The sequence below is a fragment of the Pituophis catenifer genome, unplaced genomic scaffold, assembly GCF_029215685.1.
Source record: "Pituophis catenifer annectens isolate HBS135680 unplaced genomic scaffold, rPitCat1.0.hap2 SCAF_2, whole genome shotgun sequence".
NCBI lineage: Eukaryota > Metazoa > Chordata > Lepidosauria > Squamata > Colubridae > Pituophis > Pituophis catenifer.
Window position 1 is genome coordinate 163,033,096 of NW_027256882.1, and position 17,742 is coordinate 163,050,837.

A 17,742-nucleotide genomic window follows, 5' to 3' on the forward strand; every position below is an offset into this window, starting at 1 on the left:
ATTTCATATCCTCCAATGTTTCATATCCCCCTTTGGAGCCCTCCACTCACCCACATGCTCCTATATTTCTACCCACATAAAGCCCAGAGGTAAAATCATCAAAGCATCCTAGGTACTAACTCCCCCCCCCCCCCAAGATTCAGAGGGGAAAGATGAAGCCATTAGAGAATTGTGATTGACAGACAAACTGAACTCAAGGCAGGCCAGAGGACACATTAGGTTCCTTACAGGACAATTTCTCGTCCAGAAAGTGCAAGGTTGAAAACAGGAGGAGAACTGTGGACAGAAGGGGGTTAGTACAGAATCTGCAGCAAGACTCTTTTCAAATCTTGAATGCAGAGACACACGCAGAGACACAAGGACACACACCAGCCAAACCTTACAGTATTTCTATTTCAAGTCTGCTCCCTATGGAACGAAATACAGTTTTACTACTCCGGCCAGGGCAGGCTGAGGCACACGATCAAGACCTCCTGAGTTCATATCCATTCAGGAATCTTTAATCAGTTCCATCCAACAACTTTTCCAGGGTCTTTTTCAAGGGAGAAGAAAGAGGGGGAGGAGGACAATAAGCAGTGAATAAGCACTAACTGAGGGGGGGGGGAATGGCTCTGCCTGCTACTTTGCCGCCTACCCAAATGCGCCTTCAGATTTATTTTTTTCCCCCCAGCAAGCTGCCTAAAAATAAATCCACTGCCTGCTCCTGTATCAAGAGGAGACCTGAGCCCTCAGCTTTGAGTGTGTCCCTAGTGGTTACTCCATCTCCCTGGGGCACACGGTCCCCCCTCCTTTTCTGTCCTCTGAATGTCCCTTTTCTCTTCCCCCCCCTTCCAGCCCCATAAGCAACCACTTTCCTTAAGCCTTGCAACCCCCTTCCCTCCACTGGGTTGAAACTGTACCTCACTTCCAAGCCGCCTCTGCTGTTATTGTATTGGAAATCTTGGTCCTTCTTTGACAAAAACCCACAAAAAAGGAACAACACGGATTGTTGTAGTAGTAGCTGCCGCTGCGTCTCTTGTGGTGTTCTCTGGTATTCTTGAAGGGAGGGAGGGGGACACACACACACATATCCGTTTTGCAGATTTCTTTTCCAGAGCCAGGGACCAAAGCTACCCCTTCCAGACCACTAAGGGTAATAAACTATACCAATCACCTTACTCTACCAAGCCAAGGTTATATATTTTTTTTTAACACACGCACGCGCGTGCGTTCACCCACCCACCCACACACACACACACAGAGAGAGAGAGAGAGACAGATACGTGTTTTCAGTGAAGTTCTGCAAATCGATTGAATCGACAGAAAGTTTCAGGTATTTTTTAATGCCCGCACCCACCCACATACACCCACATTAATCTAGGAAAGCAGAATAAATTGTTTTAAAACCAACACACACCCTAGCTTTCTGTCTTCAGTTGCAAAAACAAACTCCCTCACTCCCACTTATGCCTCATCACTGAAACTTACTCGTACAGTTTTATTTAGTGAACGACACATTCATGAACAATCAAACGATCCTCGTAAAAATTTTATTGAAGGACATAAAAAAAAACATCTACCACTACTTGCCGAATAATGTAGCCTCTTGGGAAGAGGAATTGCCACTTTTTTGGGGGGGAGTTCTTGCTATTTTCCAGTCTCTGGGTTTTTACAAAGTCATCTTCTTCTTTCCTCCCAGAAAGTGTGTGTGTGCGTGTGTATGTGCGAGCGTGCGTGTGTTTTGTGCGTTTGTATGTATGTGCGTGCATGTGTGTGTGTTCACCCAGTCTCTCCCTCCATACATACACATACATGTATGTAGAAACGGATGGTTTTATCTGGCAAAAAAATAAAATAAAACCTGAGGGTGTATATGTATATATGTATATCTGTGGCTATACACATACACATACATATACATACATGAATGTCATTAAAATTCAGGAGCCGGTGCCGGAGAGGCTGAGAGCCAAGCAGGATCACTCCGTGAGGACCTTCCATCGGCCACCTCCCCTTTTAAAGATCTTCCATGTAATGTATCCATTATCGAATACAAGCTGTAGAAGCAGAGCGAGTAGACAGAGACAAATTGCGTCAAGAAATAGTTCCTTGTGCTACCTTGCTACACCAGCTACCTTACACCCTCATTAGCAGCAGGGCTATGGAAAAGCCAGGTCGCCGAGCCAGCCAGCCAAGCCAAGCCAAGCCAAGCCAACGAGCGAATCGCCTTTCAGCTTACGACACGTAAGATCCGACCGCTGCTGCTAATAACGGCATTATTTCAAGAGTTTGATGAAAACCCAAGTCGCATAGGCATTATTTAAAAAAAAAAAGAAAAGGAAAAAAAATAGAAAGAGGGAGAGGGGAGAGAGAGAGAGAGGGAAAAAAAAAGACCTGCGGATTGATCTACACTGTATTTTGGGTAAATATAATCACGTGGGATCTCGGAGCCAATGGCACGCTAGGAAAGGCTGAAAAAATAATTACCTGCCCTGATTGTTCTATGAGAAGATAAAAAGTACACATACAGTTCATACAATAATCTTATGAATGTAAAAGAGGGGGGAACAATGTCGGCTTCGGGTCCCATAAGCAACTATTATGTAGATTCTTTGATTAGCCACGAGAGCGACGACTTGCTGGCGTCCCGGTTCCCAGCTACTGGCTCTCATCCTGCTGCAGCCCGACCGTCAGGATTGGTACCGGAGTGTGCAGATTTTCCGTCCTGCAGCTTTGCCCCCAAACCGGCCGTTTTTACCACTTCGTGGGCTCCCGTGCACTCCCAGTCGTCCGTGGTTTACCACCCGTACACCCACCAGCCACACATTGGAACTGACACTCGGTATATGCGCACTTGGCTGGAGCCTATCTCCGGCGCGGTCTCGTTCCCAGGTTTTCCAGCCAGCAGCCGGCACTACGGGCTTAAACCCGACGCCTTCCACGGCCGCAGGGACTGCGGACCGGTGGATGGACGTAGTTATCCGGATTATATGTATGGATCCCCGGGAGATCTCAGGGACAGAACCCCGCAGACTATACCCTCTCCGGAATCTGAGGCCGTCGCTTCCAACAAACACAAAGAAGAAAAGACCGAATTGGACCCTAGTAAGTCGAAGTCATTCTTGTTTACAACCGGGAAGGCATTACAGCTCCCTGGCACAGTGCTCAATAAAAAGGAATTACCTTTACTGTTTAGAATTCTTGGCGTCCTTCCCTTGGATCTCCAGCTACAAGGGCTGACAAACCTGGAGGAGAGCTGGTTTATTTGATTTTTTTTGGGGGGGGGGGAAAGGAGGGCGGCAGGGGGCGAAGAGGGGAAGGAAAAAAAAGGATTTGTTTTTAATGAGCATTATTATTGTTACGGGATCTGGATGGGTCCTTCGTCCTCTCTCTCGCTTTGGCTTTCCTTCGCATTTGGGATACTTTTGTTTGTTCCTAAACTAGCCAGAACCTGCTTTGCCCCCACTCTTCCTTGCATTTTAGTCCTTCTGACTTTTGGAGGAAGAAGCCTGGCAAAAGCTATCAGGGGTATGTGGGAGGGGAAAGAATATTGGGATGTTGATGTGTGCTGAAAAGCAGGGGGGATTGCCTGAGAAAGCCTTAGAGGAGGAGGGGGGGATGAAAACAAAACAAAACCCCACTCCAGACAATAATCCCCCAGATTTTTGCCTCCATCCAGAACGTGGGGGGATCGAAAAGTTAAGGGATAGCAATGGAGAGGGGGACAGCAAATAAAAGAAAGCGATGAGAAAACAAATAATTGGATTTAGGGAAAGTACAAATCGCTGTTGGGAGTATAGCAGATGGGGAGAGAAGTCCAAATGTTTGAAAGAACAGTTAATAATACACATCATTTTCTCTCTCCCCCCCTCCTTCCATTTTTTTAAAAAGGAAAATGAATTCTACAGTGTAACTTACTAGTAAAGGGACTTTAAAAAAAGAGAGAGAGAGAGAGAAGAAATAACCTTGAACACTGTTAAAACAGCTGAAAGGGTCTCCAAGGGATTTGTGCTCTTGCTTTGCTTTGCTTTTTTTTTTTTTTTTTAAAAAGTAATCATTCTTCTGCACACTGAAATGTTCATTTCCTAGTGGACATCTGCCATTTAAACATGGGAGATTTTTTTTTTCTAGTGTGCAGTCGGTGGGAGGTGAGAAACAGAAAGCAAAATATGTGGAATTAAGATGACCCTAGTGCCAAGAAATAATGCCCACTTGTTTATTGATTCACATGCCCTGCAAAAGAGATGTGTGTGCATTTTTTTTGGTGCCCATCTAGAGTTAAAGAGAGCTGGTCTCTTCCCCTCCTCTTCTGCTCTATAGACAGATTCCCATGCCAGGTGTGTAGAAATCCTTCCAGGCCTGATATGCTGGTTCATTCTGATCATTTTAATTGTATTTGTGCCACATAGGCAAATGCACTTATACAAATTCATGGAGAGAGAGAGAAAGGGAAAGAGGGAATAAGAGGCACAGATCATAGACTAAAGGAGACTACTATCTATAGCATATTCATTACAACCAAATTTCACCCAAGAAATAATTAATCTGAAGGCTGAGCTAATTCCTTCTGAGAAAGTTGTAAAGAGGGTCTGCAAGGGACATTGCTCAGAAAAGGGAAGAGAATTAATTTTTTTCTGCAACCATTAGGCTTCTTCTGGGACACTGTCTGAATATATATATATATATATATATATATATATATATATATATATATATATATATTCTCATTCCTTTTAAAATTACTGGCAGCTCCATCAGTGGGAAGTTATAGGGAGAGAGCTGGAGAGCCAAGGTTGTAAACAGAGTTTATGGGCCTATGAAATGGTGGGAATTTAGACTTTTCATGATTGTGTTCTTGAGTTACCCTTAATAGAGGCATATTATTATTGTTGTTGTTATTACAACCTCTTGGCCCTACTTTTATTTTAGAATTGCAGTTTGTGGGAGAGAATGATCGCTAAATAAAATCAAATGATAGTCAGAAACAGGGCGCAGGACAGAACTAGTTAAACTCACTACTGTTTAGTGCCTCCCTGCTTGCACACTGATGAATACAGTCCACGCTCAGTTCCTATAAAAGAATAGATGTGCCCTTAAAAATCCTGAAGGTCACTTCAGGCTTGAGCAGGGGAATGCTCGCTTGTCTAAAGAGACTTTTTAGATAGGAGAACTTTAGATAAATACTAAAATTATAAGGATGGGATATGAATTTAGGGCATCTCTATTTGAAGGTACTGCCATCAATAAATGCAGATCTGGGTAAGGGCTAAATGAATAAACAGAGACGGGTAGGTAAATAAACAATCAATAATAAATTAAATGTCCCAATCTTTATTTTGCAGATAACCCTGTTGCAAATTGGATTCATGCACGTTCTACAAGAAAGAAAAGATGTCCTTACACGAAATATCAAACGCTGGAACTAGAAAAAGAGTTTTTATTCAATATGTACCTAACTCGGGACCGCCGTTATGAAGTAGCCAGGGTTCTTAATCTCACTGAGCGCCAAGTCAAAATCTGGTTTCAGAACAGGAGGATGAAAATGAAGAAAATGAATAAAGAGAAAACCGATAATAACAATAATAAAGAGCAGCAGTGAAACTGGCCACATCCTTCCAGTCTGTGGAGAAATCAAGGCGCTGGTTTTTCCCAAGAAAGAAATTGTTCCTGACTTTTTTCCCCTTAATGTGCTGATGAGTGTTTAGAATTAGTTAAACACGGCAAACCTTTCTGGAACAAAAATGAGAGAGAGAGACAGAGACAGAGGGAAAGAGAAACATAAAAAGTGCTTTTCTTTACAAAATGCAAACACACACACACACACACATACACACATATACACATCCCTAACAATTGCAACTAAAAATAAACTTTTTTTTTCTTTTCAGAAAAAAACAACAAAGTACTTGAATTTTTGGATTAGTATTTTATTTTGTAAGTTAAATTTATCCAGTGGTTTTTGTTTTTTTGTTTTTTTTTAATTATTATTTTATGATGTTGTGGTTGCATATTTTGTACAATGGAAAGAATAAAAGTGGGTGGGGGGTGGAAAGAAGGAGAAAGGAAAAAAATGGTGGTGGGGGGGAGTGATTGCTCAAAACAATGTTTCTGTCCTCGTGTCGAACTGGTGTACTTATTTGTGTCTTCTCTGATTGTCACAGAACCGTTCTGTAACACTGTTATGTTTTGCTATCGTAGAACAGCTTTCTGTAAATATATACCTAACGTCACCCAAAAAAAAGGAGGAAAAAAATCCGTCGGTAATCAAGGTGTCTTTTTTAAAAAAAAATGTAAACTCCTATGGAGGAATAATACCCCCTCCCCCGAGTAAGTTGTAAAGGAAGGAAAGGGCAGGGAGACACTGTTTTGGGATTCTTACGGATACAAATTCTGGAAAAAGAGGTCCATTTAATTACTGCTGGTTTCCTTCGGAAAATAGAAGACCAGAATATCTTCTCTTGGGAAGTTGTAGGAAAAGAACAGATTTTCGGCTTCCATTATTTTTACCATTATGTTTACCATTATTTTTATTTTTATTTTCCTTTCTCAGTCTCTTAGCTCCTGAACCTTTCTCCTTGTCTCTCAATATACCAATATCTGCCTAATGTCATGCTGGTAAAACAAAAACAAAAACAAAAACAAAAAAAAATAAGAGAGAAGATTCGGGTAAAAGGCGGCAGGGTGCTCTGCATTTTAATTTGGGGTAATTAATTGTACTAATTTATGACCCTGGGCAATCAAAGAATGTGCACGAGATAAAATAAGGGCCCCAGTCCGGTTCTGCTCGCAGATAGTTTACTCTTTACTTTTGTGATCGCCCGGAGACTATTCTATTGGAACGCTTTGGGATTATCAGCGAAGTGCCAAAAACTTGTTAGTGCCTCGCTTGGGGGCCCAAGCAATTACGAATTAGGTTCGTAATGTACCACCACCACCACAGGGGAGGGGGAGAAAAAGAGGAGGGGGGGGATGGTGTGTTCCTAATGGTAGTGTTAGGACTGAATAGCGAGAGAGCATCATCTAAATAATAATAAAAAGCTTAAAATGTTATAAAGCCTAAGGGAGTGGAATTCAGATCGGAAGGTTCCCCGCCCCCCAGCCCCTTGGCCCCTTTTAAAACCTCTTTCTCGGGCAGGGAGAAAGGGAATCTGGGAGTGTTAAAACTCCGCGGGTCTCTCTGTTTAGGAACGAGTTAAATGACACGGGGGGCCGGCGGGAAAGGTGGCAACGCGAGGAGGGGGCTCTGGGATGGTGGAAGGCCAGGATTTTCTACTTTTTCATAGGTCATTTAAAAATCTTTCCTACAAAGGCAGGTCTCCTGTTGCCAGGGCCCTTTAAATGAAAGTCAAAGGGTTTTTTATTTTATTTTATTTTATTTTATTTTTTAAAAAGGGGAAAAGACGCCTGTGAGATGCTTCCTCACAACTTGTTTATAAAGCATTGGTTTTCTTGAAAGAAGGGAGAAGCCAAATAACTTCTATTTTTTTCTAATGGTAAACAGATCGCGGCTTGCAAAGATCCAAGCCTCCATAGAAACGAACAACAAAATAAATATGTGGTTTTGTTTTTTTTTAAGGAAAAAAAAATCTGGAACCTTTGCCCCGCTGATGTCCTCAAACGATTACTTCGTACTTTGTGTCTGCCGTTTATGAAAATAAGTTTGCAGGCTTGTGTGTTTATCTAGGTTGCATAAGACCGGGGGAGGTAGGACTTGGGAGCAGGAAAAGAATGCTTATCCGTTCGAACAAAAAGGAAAAAAAATGTAACAGCTAAGCTTTAGCTTTGTGCAGTATTTTTTAAGAGGGTCCGAGTATACAGCAAATGCGGAAGGGCAGAAAAGATTGAAAAGTTCCGTGTAAAGGGCAATAAATAAATATGTATAAACCCCCTCCCCTCGTTTTCCTTTTGTCTGCTATAACAGGAATGGTGGCGGAAGCAATTTAGTAGTTACAACCCTGTATTCAATGTGAATTTGAAAAGATAAAACAAAAAAGAATATCCATCTTTAAAATCCTTCCTTCCCTCCCACCCACCCTCCCTCCCTCCTTCCTTCCTTCCTGCCTTCCTTCCTCCCACCTTCCTTCCTTCCTTCTTTCCTTTTCTCGCCATCTCTCTGATAGACTAGTGCCCAGCCTGTGTCCCTTTTATTAACTTTGAGCCTTCCCCATGCTTGAAAATCCTTCCAGTTCCACCAGACCTCATTTTCAAGATGACTAAAGATGCAGCCTCTTTCACCTTTCTCTCTCCCCCAGCCCCTCCTCCCCCCTACCCAATAGTCTTCAGCAGAGCTGAGCTCCCATTGGAGGTAATGGAGAAGAAAAGAATGTAAGTTATGCTTCCTTTGTTTCCATAAGACTGTTGTTCTCTCTCTCCTCCTCCTCCCTCCCACCCACCCACCCTCCCTCCCTCCCCCTCCCTCTTTCTTTCCCCGTTTCTTTCTAGCTTGCTTTGTTTTATGGAGGAATATAGTGTCAGTTTCTGCACAAGTCTTCCACATAAAATTCAGGGCATCTCCTTTCATAGATGTAATTTAATGGCAGGCATGCATGTGTATGTGTGTGTACATTTCTCTCTCTCTCTCTGTGTATACATTTTCCCAGAAGTAACTGGGAATAACTTAATCAAATATGCATATCAGGACTGTATCTTCAAGCATCTTCACCCAACAGGGTCGATTGTGCAAGCAACCTTGCATTCGTTGGTGAATCCTGCTTCTCGCCTCAGCCAGATTCATTATGCTTTCTTTTGTTTCTAAATTAAAAATCCCGATAATAACCACCACCACCCGTTTCTCCGTGGTGTTTGCTTGTGTGGATGTTATATAGGGGTGGGGGTAGGTGGGGATATGTATACACATTGGAGAGGGAGAGAGGAGAAAAGGAAGGGAAGGAAGGAAGGAAGAAGGGAAGGAAGGAAGGAAGGAAGGAAGGAAAGAAAGAAAGAAGGAAGGAAGGAAGGAAGGAAGGAAGGAAGGAAGGAAGGAAGGAAGGAAGGATATGGAAGGAAGGAAGGAAGGAGGGAGGGAGGGAGGGAAGGAAGGACAGAAGGAAGGAAGGAAGGAAGAAAGGAAGGAAGGAAGGAAGGAAGGAAGGATATGGAAGGAAGGAAGGAAGGAGGGAGGGAGGGAGGGAGGGAGGGAGGGAAGGAAGGAAGGAAGGAAGGAAGGAAGGAAGGAAGGAAGGAAGGAAGGAAGGAAAGAAGGAAGGAAGGAAGGAAGGAAGGAGTGGGCCTCTCATCTTGTCCTTAAAAACAAAAACAAAAACCCCAAACAGAACCCTTTTGTAGTCAATACAAAAAGGACAGGATACAGCAGCTTTGAAAGCAGCCCAGAGGTACATTTCCGCAGCCCAAAAATGCCAGCTTTTACAACTTTGATTGTCTCCGCGCTGAATAGAATTGAACAAAAACAGGACCACGGAACCGGCTAGACGTCTGGCCTTAATCGTTTTATGGTTTTAATAAGGTGGGGTGCTCTTCCCTTTGAAACCGGATTATTGGAATGTTTTGTCTACCGGCAACCAACAACAGACGCGCATTTCGCCCCCTCCCCCTCGCCCACCTTCTGTCCCCCCCCCACCTTCCCCCCACCCCGCTCCCCCTCCTAGCGCTTGGCAGAGGAGGAAGCGCTCCCCCCCCGTTTTTTTAAAGGTTGTGAACCGGGAGTGGGGGGGGGGCGGCGGCGGGAGGGGGTGAGGTTGACAGGAGAGGTGAGAGGGAAGCGGCTGCCTTTGGCTCGGGCAGTGGTGTAAGGGTGTGAGTGTGTGTGCCCGCGCGCGAGCGGGATGCGTGAGGGTTATTGTTCTGAGAACTGGGGTTTTAGCTGAAGAGAGTGGGGAGGAGGGAGGGGGGGCAGAAGAAACCTGAGCGAAGGGTGCGCCTCCAATAATTAAAACCTATTTTCCCCCCCCTCCCCAAGCCTTGGGAATCTGTTGTTGACCGAGTAACGCCAGATGTTCTAATTCTTTCTTTCTTGCTGTTGTTGTTGTTGTTTAGGAAAAGAAAATGGGATTTTACTCGTCTTTTGTTTCCTGTGGGACCTAATAGTATGCATGGAGTGGGAATGCGGGGTGGTGGTGACGTGGGGGGGGGAGGAGAGAGGTTGGAGAGGAAGGGATGGGTGGAGTAAAAAGAAAGAAAGAAAGAAAAAGAAGAGGAAGAAGAAGAAGAAGAAGAAGAAGAAAGAAGAAGGTGGTGCTGGGAGATCTATATTTTTGACCCTCCGAAAGGGGCTCAATTCTTTCCCACCCCGCGCCGTTCAGCCCCGTTCCGCAGGGCGCGTGCCTTGGGGACAAACCGGCGCGAGATGGCGCTGTTGCTCAATCTTTAGACGCCCCCGAGCCGCTTTATTTACCAAAAAAAAAAAAAAAAAAAAAAGCGGCGCCTTACCTCCAGGCCTTGACAGGACGATTTCAAGGAAAGGAAAAAAAAAAAAAAAAAAAAGCCGAGCTCCAGAATCTGAGGGGGCTGAATGTGAGTCTGTCAGCGATGACTTGCAAAACAACGTCAAAGTTAGGTTGGATGGCGGACCGCTGGGTCTTGTATGTAAAAAAAAAAATGCCGTGTATGGATGAGCCCTACCCTTAAAGGCGTTATGAAAGGGGGGGGGGCAATCCTCTTCTGTAATTCCTTGACTAATAAACACACACGCACATTTTGCACAAAAGCTACTTCGTGTCTTTACCTTTATTTGTACGAAGGCAAAAAAAAAAAAAAAATACAAATCTGTGCAATAAAGGAGGCGAGCAGTTAACGTTTTATAGCCGGAACCGAAGCATCGCAGAATCCAGTTACTTATAATGAGAGCATATGGCGTAGTTTATATGCTATATTTCATCAACATTTATGCACGTTTGAACCACCCGGCAGAAATAAACGTGGCGTCCTCTATGAGCGTTTAAAAAAAACAAAACAAAAAACAAAATGATGCTTGCCTTTCCAATAAAATAATGCGTAGGATGAATTTGATTAGAAGTTTTCCCTACTTTTCTGTCTTTTTGATGCCTTCTCTCTCCTGTGGCTTCTGCTTCCTAGTATGATAAGCAGGTTGTGCTGTGCCGCCTTTCTCCTTTTTCTTTGGGTATGGAGATAAATCTTTTTAAAAAAAAAAAATCAAATAAAAATCTGTATGACTGAATGAGATGTATAGAAGGACCAACATTCTCTCATCACAGAACTTTCTAATAATAGTATATAAGAACATATGTTATACACACACATACCACAACACTCAATATATTGTACTAAGGCAATAAGACAATTGTGCCAAAAATTTAAAATTAAAAAATGTTTTGATTTCCAGTTCTGGTAAATTATCCTGTTGATGACGCTGAGCTTTACTCTACCAGTTAAGACAAGTTGAAAACCCCAAAATTGTTATGCTATTTCAGAGTTGCTGAGCTTGGCTTCAGGATTCTCTGATTTAAGATCTGGTAGGGTTTTTCTTGCCTCCAGTGTAGGAATAAATGTAGAGGTCTTTTATCATTTACAACCGTATTTGATATCATGTGCTGATTAAATAAAAAAAAAATAGAAAGAAGAAAAAGTAAACCAAGTCTTAGTGTTTTGTGGGAGGGAAAAGTGAGGGGATCTGCTTCACCCCAATTTCTTGCACCATTCAGACCACCCGTTGTATTGAAGAATGGTTGGCTCTTGCTTAAATCTTCTCTTTTTGTGTGTGTATCTGTGTGTGTTGAGAAAAAGTATAATGAAGGGACACCTTGTGTGATAGCTGTTTCTCTGATTTCAAAGGATTTAGGAACCAATGCTGTTTGCTTCACAAAAATAAAAGAAAATGTGAGGGCTGAATATTCTCGGAGATGGACTCAGTGGTTTGCTCTTTCAAATCCAACTCAATCTTTATTGCAGTCATAGGCCAACCTAACTTTGCTTTTCTGCACCCTGCCTAGCACTTTCGATTTCCTCCCCCCTCCCTTCTGAAATTGACTTAGTTGCCATTCTCTGGGGGAAGAGAAGAAGAAAAGAGAAACACTATAAAGATTTGGAGGGATAGAAGAAAAATTGCTCTAGTGAGTTTAATGAAAGGGCCTGGAGGACAGTTAATTTATTCCAGTGGCTTTGATATTTCTTTTTAATCCTTTTTTTTTTTTTTGCTTTAAAAAAAAAACACAGGAAATATTAATCCGGCAAACTTTAGAAAGAGAGAAGGTTGCTGATTTTTATGCTTCTGTTTAATGGCCTGAGCTCTTTAATGCAGCCATTTAAAAAAAAAAAAAAACCGAAATCTCCCAACTGAATGCTTTCAGCCAATGGTCTTCAACCAATGGTCACTGTGGAGTGGAAAAAGTATGGAGGGGGTGGTGGTGGAAATGTGGTGTGGGAGAGGTTTGCAAGACTACACATTGGAAACATACCACATGCATAAGATATGTGAACCATTCCACAACCTACTATAATAGACGGGATAAGTCCTGGCCTCTGTTACCCAAGTTCCTCCCCTGTCCCCCAGGAGTATCCTTTCACACATGTATATATCCTTTTCCCCCCTATACATCTTTTTCCATTACTCAGACCTGATGGATCCTCATGGACCCCATATTCCCTTTTCCTTCAAGGGATGCCTTGAGGACCTCTTCACCCATTTATTGGGTGGGTGCCACCCCACCCAATAAATGCCTATAAACTAACTATCCCAGCCATCTTTGTTTTGGGGACCAAACTTGTATGTTTTAAAAAAAGGGGGGAACAAACACCAACATTGCCTCCATCCATTTGGGGGTGGCTGTTCCTCTGCAATGGGACTTGTGGCCCCACTCTTGAATTCTGACTCACACACCCTCCTTATGTAGGGACATTTCCATCTTTTGAAAAGGGTGGGTGGGTGGGAGGGAGGGAGGGAGGAGAGTTGCTTTAACCAAGTCCTATGGCCTGCTCTGGTTGTCTGGGAATTTCTCTTCTCCTAACCACTCTCCCCAGTAAAAATGATCCGGATTGGAGTTTTCTACCTATTACCTGTTGAAGTAACCTAAATTGACCTCGCCGCGCATGTATTTGCTCAGATCAGTGAAGAGGCTCGTAGCATAGGGAAAGGGGGGGGAGCGAGGGAGAGAGCCAGCGAGCGAGAGAGCGAGCACCTAAGGGTATTACTGCGCACCTTTCATAACCCTGTTCCATTCACTCGATATGAGGGTGTCTGATTCCCCCCTCTTGCCTTCCTCCGAAGGGCTGCTTCCTTCACCTCCCCGTCACCTCGCCGCGAACCCCGCGATTTCCCCTTGTCAGTGCCTTCCTAGCCTGCCTTGGCGGGTTGGATTGATGAATCCAGATCGCGTGTGAGAGCCTCACCACCGGGAGTTTGAGGAATTTGCCTGTGGTGTTAAGGGGAAGGGAACAAGTAAGAGAAACTGAGAGAGAGCTCTACCTATCGACGGATATAAGAGAAGTCAAGAGCGTTAGCCATAAGCAGCCATACCCACTCAGGCACTATGAAACGTCTTTGAGAGAGAGAGAGAGAGAGAGAGAGAGAGAGAGAGAGAGAGAGAGAGAGAGAGAGAGAGAGAGGGAGAGAGCGCGCATTAAAAAAAAAAAAAAAAAAAAAAAAACACCAGCAGCCACTAACCAGGACTTTGCGGAGTCCAGGGAGCGGGGAGGACGAGAGTCCTTAGCACTGATCTCATAGAATTAAAGACTTTTTTTTTTAAAAGGTTGACTTCCTTCTTTCCTTTTCATGCGAGAGCTATCATGAGCTCCTACTTTGTAAATCCTCTTTTCTCCAAGTACAAAGGCGGCGAGTCCCTGGAACCAACTTACTACGACTGCAGATTTCCACAAAGTGTGAGCAGAAGCCATGCGCTCGTGTACGGTCCGGGCGCCACGGCTCCCAGCTTTCAACACCCTTCACATCACGTCCAGGAGTTCTTCCACCACGGAACCTCCAGTATCTCTAACTCTGGATACCAGCAAAATCCCTGCGCCCTGGCGTGCCACGGAGAGGCGTCTAAATTCTATGGATACGAAGCCCTACCAAGACAGTCGCTTTATGGTGCTCAGCAAGAGACGGCCGTGGTTCAATATCCTGACTGTAAATCCTCCTCCAACAGTAACTCTAGCGAGGGACAAGGGCATTTAAATCAAAATTCTTCTCCCAGTCTCATGTTCCCATGGATGAGACCGCACGGTTAGGATCTTTTTTTTCTCTCCCCCCACCTCTCTTTCCTTCTTAACAGTGGTTTTGTTTTGTTTTCCTTCCCTATTTAAGATGAGAAAGAAAGAAAGAAAGGAGAGAAGGGGGGGCAGTGTAATCTGTATTTTGAAGCGACAGGGAAAGGCAGATAGAGAAACAGAGGGGTCGGTTATAATCCTGTGTGTGTTTTTTTCCTCTTCCTGTTTGGGCAATGGCGGGGACGTGGGGTGGGGGGGTGAGGGAAGGCGAGCTGTTGTTTTCTCGTTTTAAAAAGTAGAAGGGCTGCCGTTGTCTTTGAAAAGTCAGGAAGGTGATTTCTGGGTTTAAATCACAATAAAGTAAAACTTTCTTTTTATGGCTTGCCGGGAGGAGAGCAGTAAGAAACAGCTCCCACGAGGTTATTAGCATGTTCATAATACTGCTGCTTTTTCTAAAATGTCATATAGCTTTACTTAACCGCTTGACGCCCTGGGCTAAAAGGTGAGCTTTATAAAAAAAAAAAAAAAGAAAGAATAAGGAGAAAGATACTGCTTGAGAAGAGGTGGCTGTTTTGAGTGGGGAAGGCAATTAAAAGTTAAAACCTTTTGAAGGGCCAGCCTGGTCCAATTTTAAATTTCAAGGTGTTCTTTTTTTTTTTTAGATTAATCTCTACTAATAATTATAATTCCTCTATATGTTGTTAGATATAAAAACGACACCCAGATGCTCCAGAGAATAGTAGAATATACCTACCTAGGGCAAGTTTTGCCTTTGTAGAGTATTATTTAGAAGGCCTTCTAATTTAAAACACGTGGGGTCTTGATTGTTTCACAGAGGGAAATTAAAAGGACAGTCAAAACGTCCCTGCTTTTTAAAAACCCAGTTGTTTTGTTAAGAGCACTACAACGGAGCCTAGCAAGGCTTAGGATCAAACATGTAGGATGGCATAAAAGATCAAAAGTTATTGTTGTGATTGAGGGCTTTGACTTCTAAGCAAATCTCTAGCGGGGCACTTAGAAGAATGGGGTAAATACATCCCTAACATGTGTGGCATTTGATATCATAGATTATGGAGAGCCAATACGGACAGGAGCCGAGTATTTTGACTGTAATCTATAATCGTTGGGATTGCATTTTCAACGCCTCGGTTGCCACAGCCATGCATATGGATGTATTGGGAAGACACTCCCACACACAAGCAAGAAGCAGGAAAACAAAACCAAAAAAAAAGGAAGCGGGAGCGAGACGCCTATCCTCAGGGTTTCCATCAGCCAAGATGGAGAAAGGAAGAGGCTGCATTGTGTGCTAGAAAGTCAGAAAACTCCCGGTTTGCTACACAGAGGATGGAGGGGAGTGGAAGAAGCAAGCTTGCCCGCCCGAGTCTGTCTAGGAAGTTGGCTTTAATTTGGAGCCAGGGTTGGCTGCCTGCAGGTAGGGATGCAAGCAGGACAGTAGGAGTTTGAAGAGAAGGGGTGGGGGAAGGAAGGAAGGAAGGAACGGAGGGAGGGAGGGAGGGAAGAAGGAAGGAAGGAAAGAAGGAGGAAGGAAGGAGCTTCCTATAGGAGAGGGGAAAAAAACAGAAAGAAAAATTAAAAAGGAAGGGAAAGAAGGGTCTAACACATATTTGTTGTTCTTATTCACATTAATTTTGTATTATTATTATTATTATTATTATTATTATTATTATTATTATTATTATTATTATTATTATTATTATTATTGGTGTCACACAGCTCCCGGGAGGCGCAGTGGCAGGCAGACTTACAGCCGATATCAAACCTTGGAGCTAGAGAAGGAATTCCTCTTCAATCCCTATTTGACACGGAAGCGGCGCATTGAGGTCTCTCACGCCCTCGGACTGACAGAGAGACAAGTCAAGATCTGGTTCCAGAACCGGAGGATGAAATGGAAGAAAGAAAACAACAAGGATAAGCTACCGGGAGCCAGGGATGAGGAGAAGACAGAGGAGGAAACCAACGAGGAAGAGGAAAAAGAAGAGGAGGAAAAAGAAGAAAGCAAGGACTGACGTCTCCTTGAAGTCCTCATTTTATGGCGGATGATAAATTGGAGATGTTTACGACGGTCATTCGCTTTTATAGAGTATAGAACGGAGAGACTCACACACAACAGTAACTACCTGTCAAACAGTTGTAGCCCCCCCTTTTTTATTGTCATAGTACTTCCCCTGCTCTCTCCCCACCGTAATAGCAGCGGATATTTCTTTATTTTATTATTCACTCTAATTTTTCTCCCAATAAAGTAAAGAGAGAACTGGATTGATTGCAACCACATTGAAACCCAGAGTTAGCTCTGAGAACCATTTACCTTGGCCCCCACCCCCACCCCAGTAGCATCAGCATCTCTCCCAACCCTTGCAATTTCCCCTGTTCTAAGAACAAAAATACAGCCATCATCTATACTTCTCTGGAATGCCTCTTGCAGCCGCCCTCCCCAGCTCTAATGCTCTAAAGGGGGTTGTGAGGAGAGCAGGATAATCTCTTAGGTTTATCTTAATTTTAAAGGAAAGCAACAACAGCAACAAGCTTATCTACTCATCTACTCCTCCAAGCTAAGGTACATTTATGATTTCGCTTTTAGCTGTCGGCCACGACCACCTAAAGGACAATTGTTATTATTCTGATGTTGGCTAGTTGCTCTTTTAGGAAAGGTGGAGGCTTGGCAGATTCCTGAAGACAAACATTTCACGCTTACTGAGTTTCTACGAACTTAAGAGAGAACTTACCTACAAGGCGCCCTCTGATTTGCAGGACACGGGTGTACCCCTAAACACCCTGATATGGGGGGGGGGAGAGAAAAGTTCTACTCTGATCCAGGAATAAATATACTTAGGATACCCGTGAAAGAGAGGGAGCTAAATTAAGGTTTCTGGGGCGATGGGGTTATTTGCTAGATCACTTGTGTGAGCGTTCTTCATGTACTACCTAATGGGAAACCTGCAATAATCGTCTATTAGCAACAAGATGGGGGCTTATACAGTAGCGTAATAAAGAACTGCAAAAAAACCACAGCATCATAATCAGTTTGAGAAGAGTTGTGTATTGCCCTAATGCAAGCTACTAAGTAGCAGAAAATAATAATAATATTATTAATAATAATTAATAAGATCAAAACCATTGTAATGTATCTTATCACTACCTATAGAAGGAATCATGCTTTGAAAGTATTTGTAACTGCGGTTTTGTTGTCGTATGTTGCTGCTTACGTTTTTGTTTTTGTTTTTTGTTTTTTGTTTGTTTTTTTGGAAAAAAAAAATTCCCAACAACTGAAACTGCCTAGTTAAGGACGCACAGTATTGTATTATTTTATTGTGCTTATAATGTAGTTAGGACTTAATTGCACTGAATGTATAGTTATCTATTTGTCTTGACTTATCTGTTAATGCAAGATGCTCGAAGTACACCCACACAGAAATGTCATCTGTTTTATGTCAACCATAGTCTTCTAAGTGTTCAAAACTCTGAATGTAGCAAATTTCAGCTGGAAATGCAACTCTGGCTGACCGTGGATTTGTATTGTATACGTGAGATATTACGGTAAATAAACAATAAAATTTAAGGGGGAAATAACTAGATTGAGCTTTTTAATAGCTGGGCAATTCTTTAGATCCACCCATCCATATAAAC

At 43.1% G+C, this 17,742-nt stretch overlaps 2 protein-coding genes across 2 annotated transcripts; both read left to right on the forward strand.

The window, feature by feature from the left end:
* Window positions 1-2,525: 2,525 nt before the first annotated feature.
* Window positions 2,526-5,578, forward strand: HOXC9 (homeobox C9). The gene is made up of 2 exons (XM_070934945.1): window positions 2,526-3,084; window positions 5,322-5,578. Exons 1-2 carry the CDS (start codon window positions 2,526-2,528, stop codon window positions 5,576-5,578), a joined length of 816 nt encoding a protein of 271 aa, XP_070791046.1.
* An 8,069-nt stretch (window positions 5,579-13,647) lies between these two features.
* On the forward strand, window positions 13,648-16,124 carry HOXC8 (homeobox C8). The gene is made up of 2 exons (XM_070934946.1): window positions 13,648-14,113; window positions 15,832-16,124. Exons 1-2 carry the CDS (start codon window positions 13,678-13,680, stop codon window positions 16,122-16,124), a joined length of 729 nt encoding a protein of 242 aa, XP_070791047.1. The 5' UTR covers window positions 13,648-13,677.
* The last annotated feature ends 1,618 nt before the right edge of the window (window positions 16,125-17,742 follow it).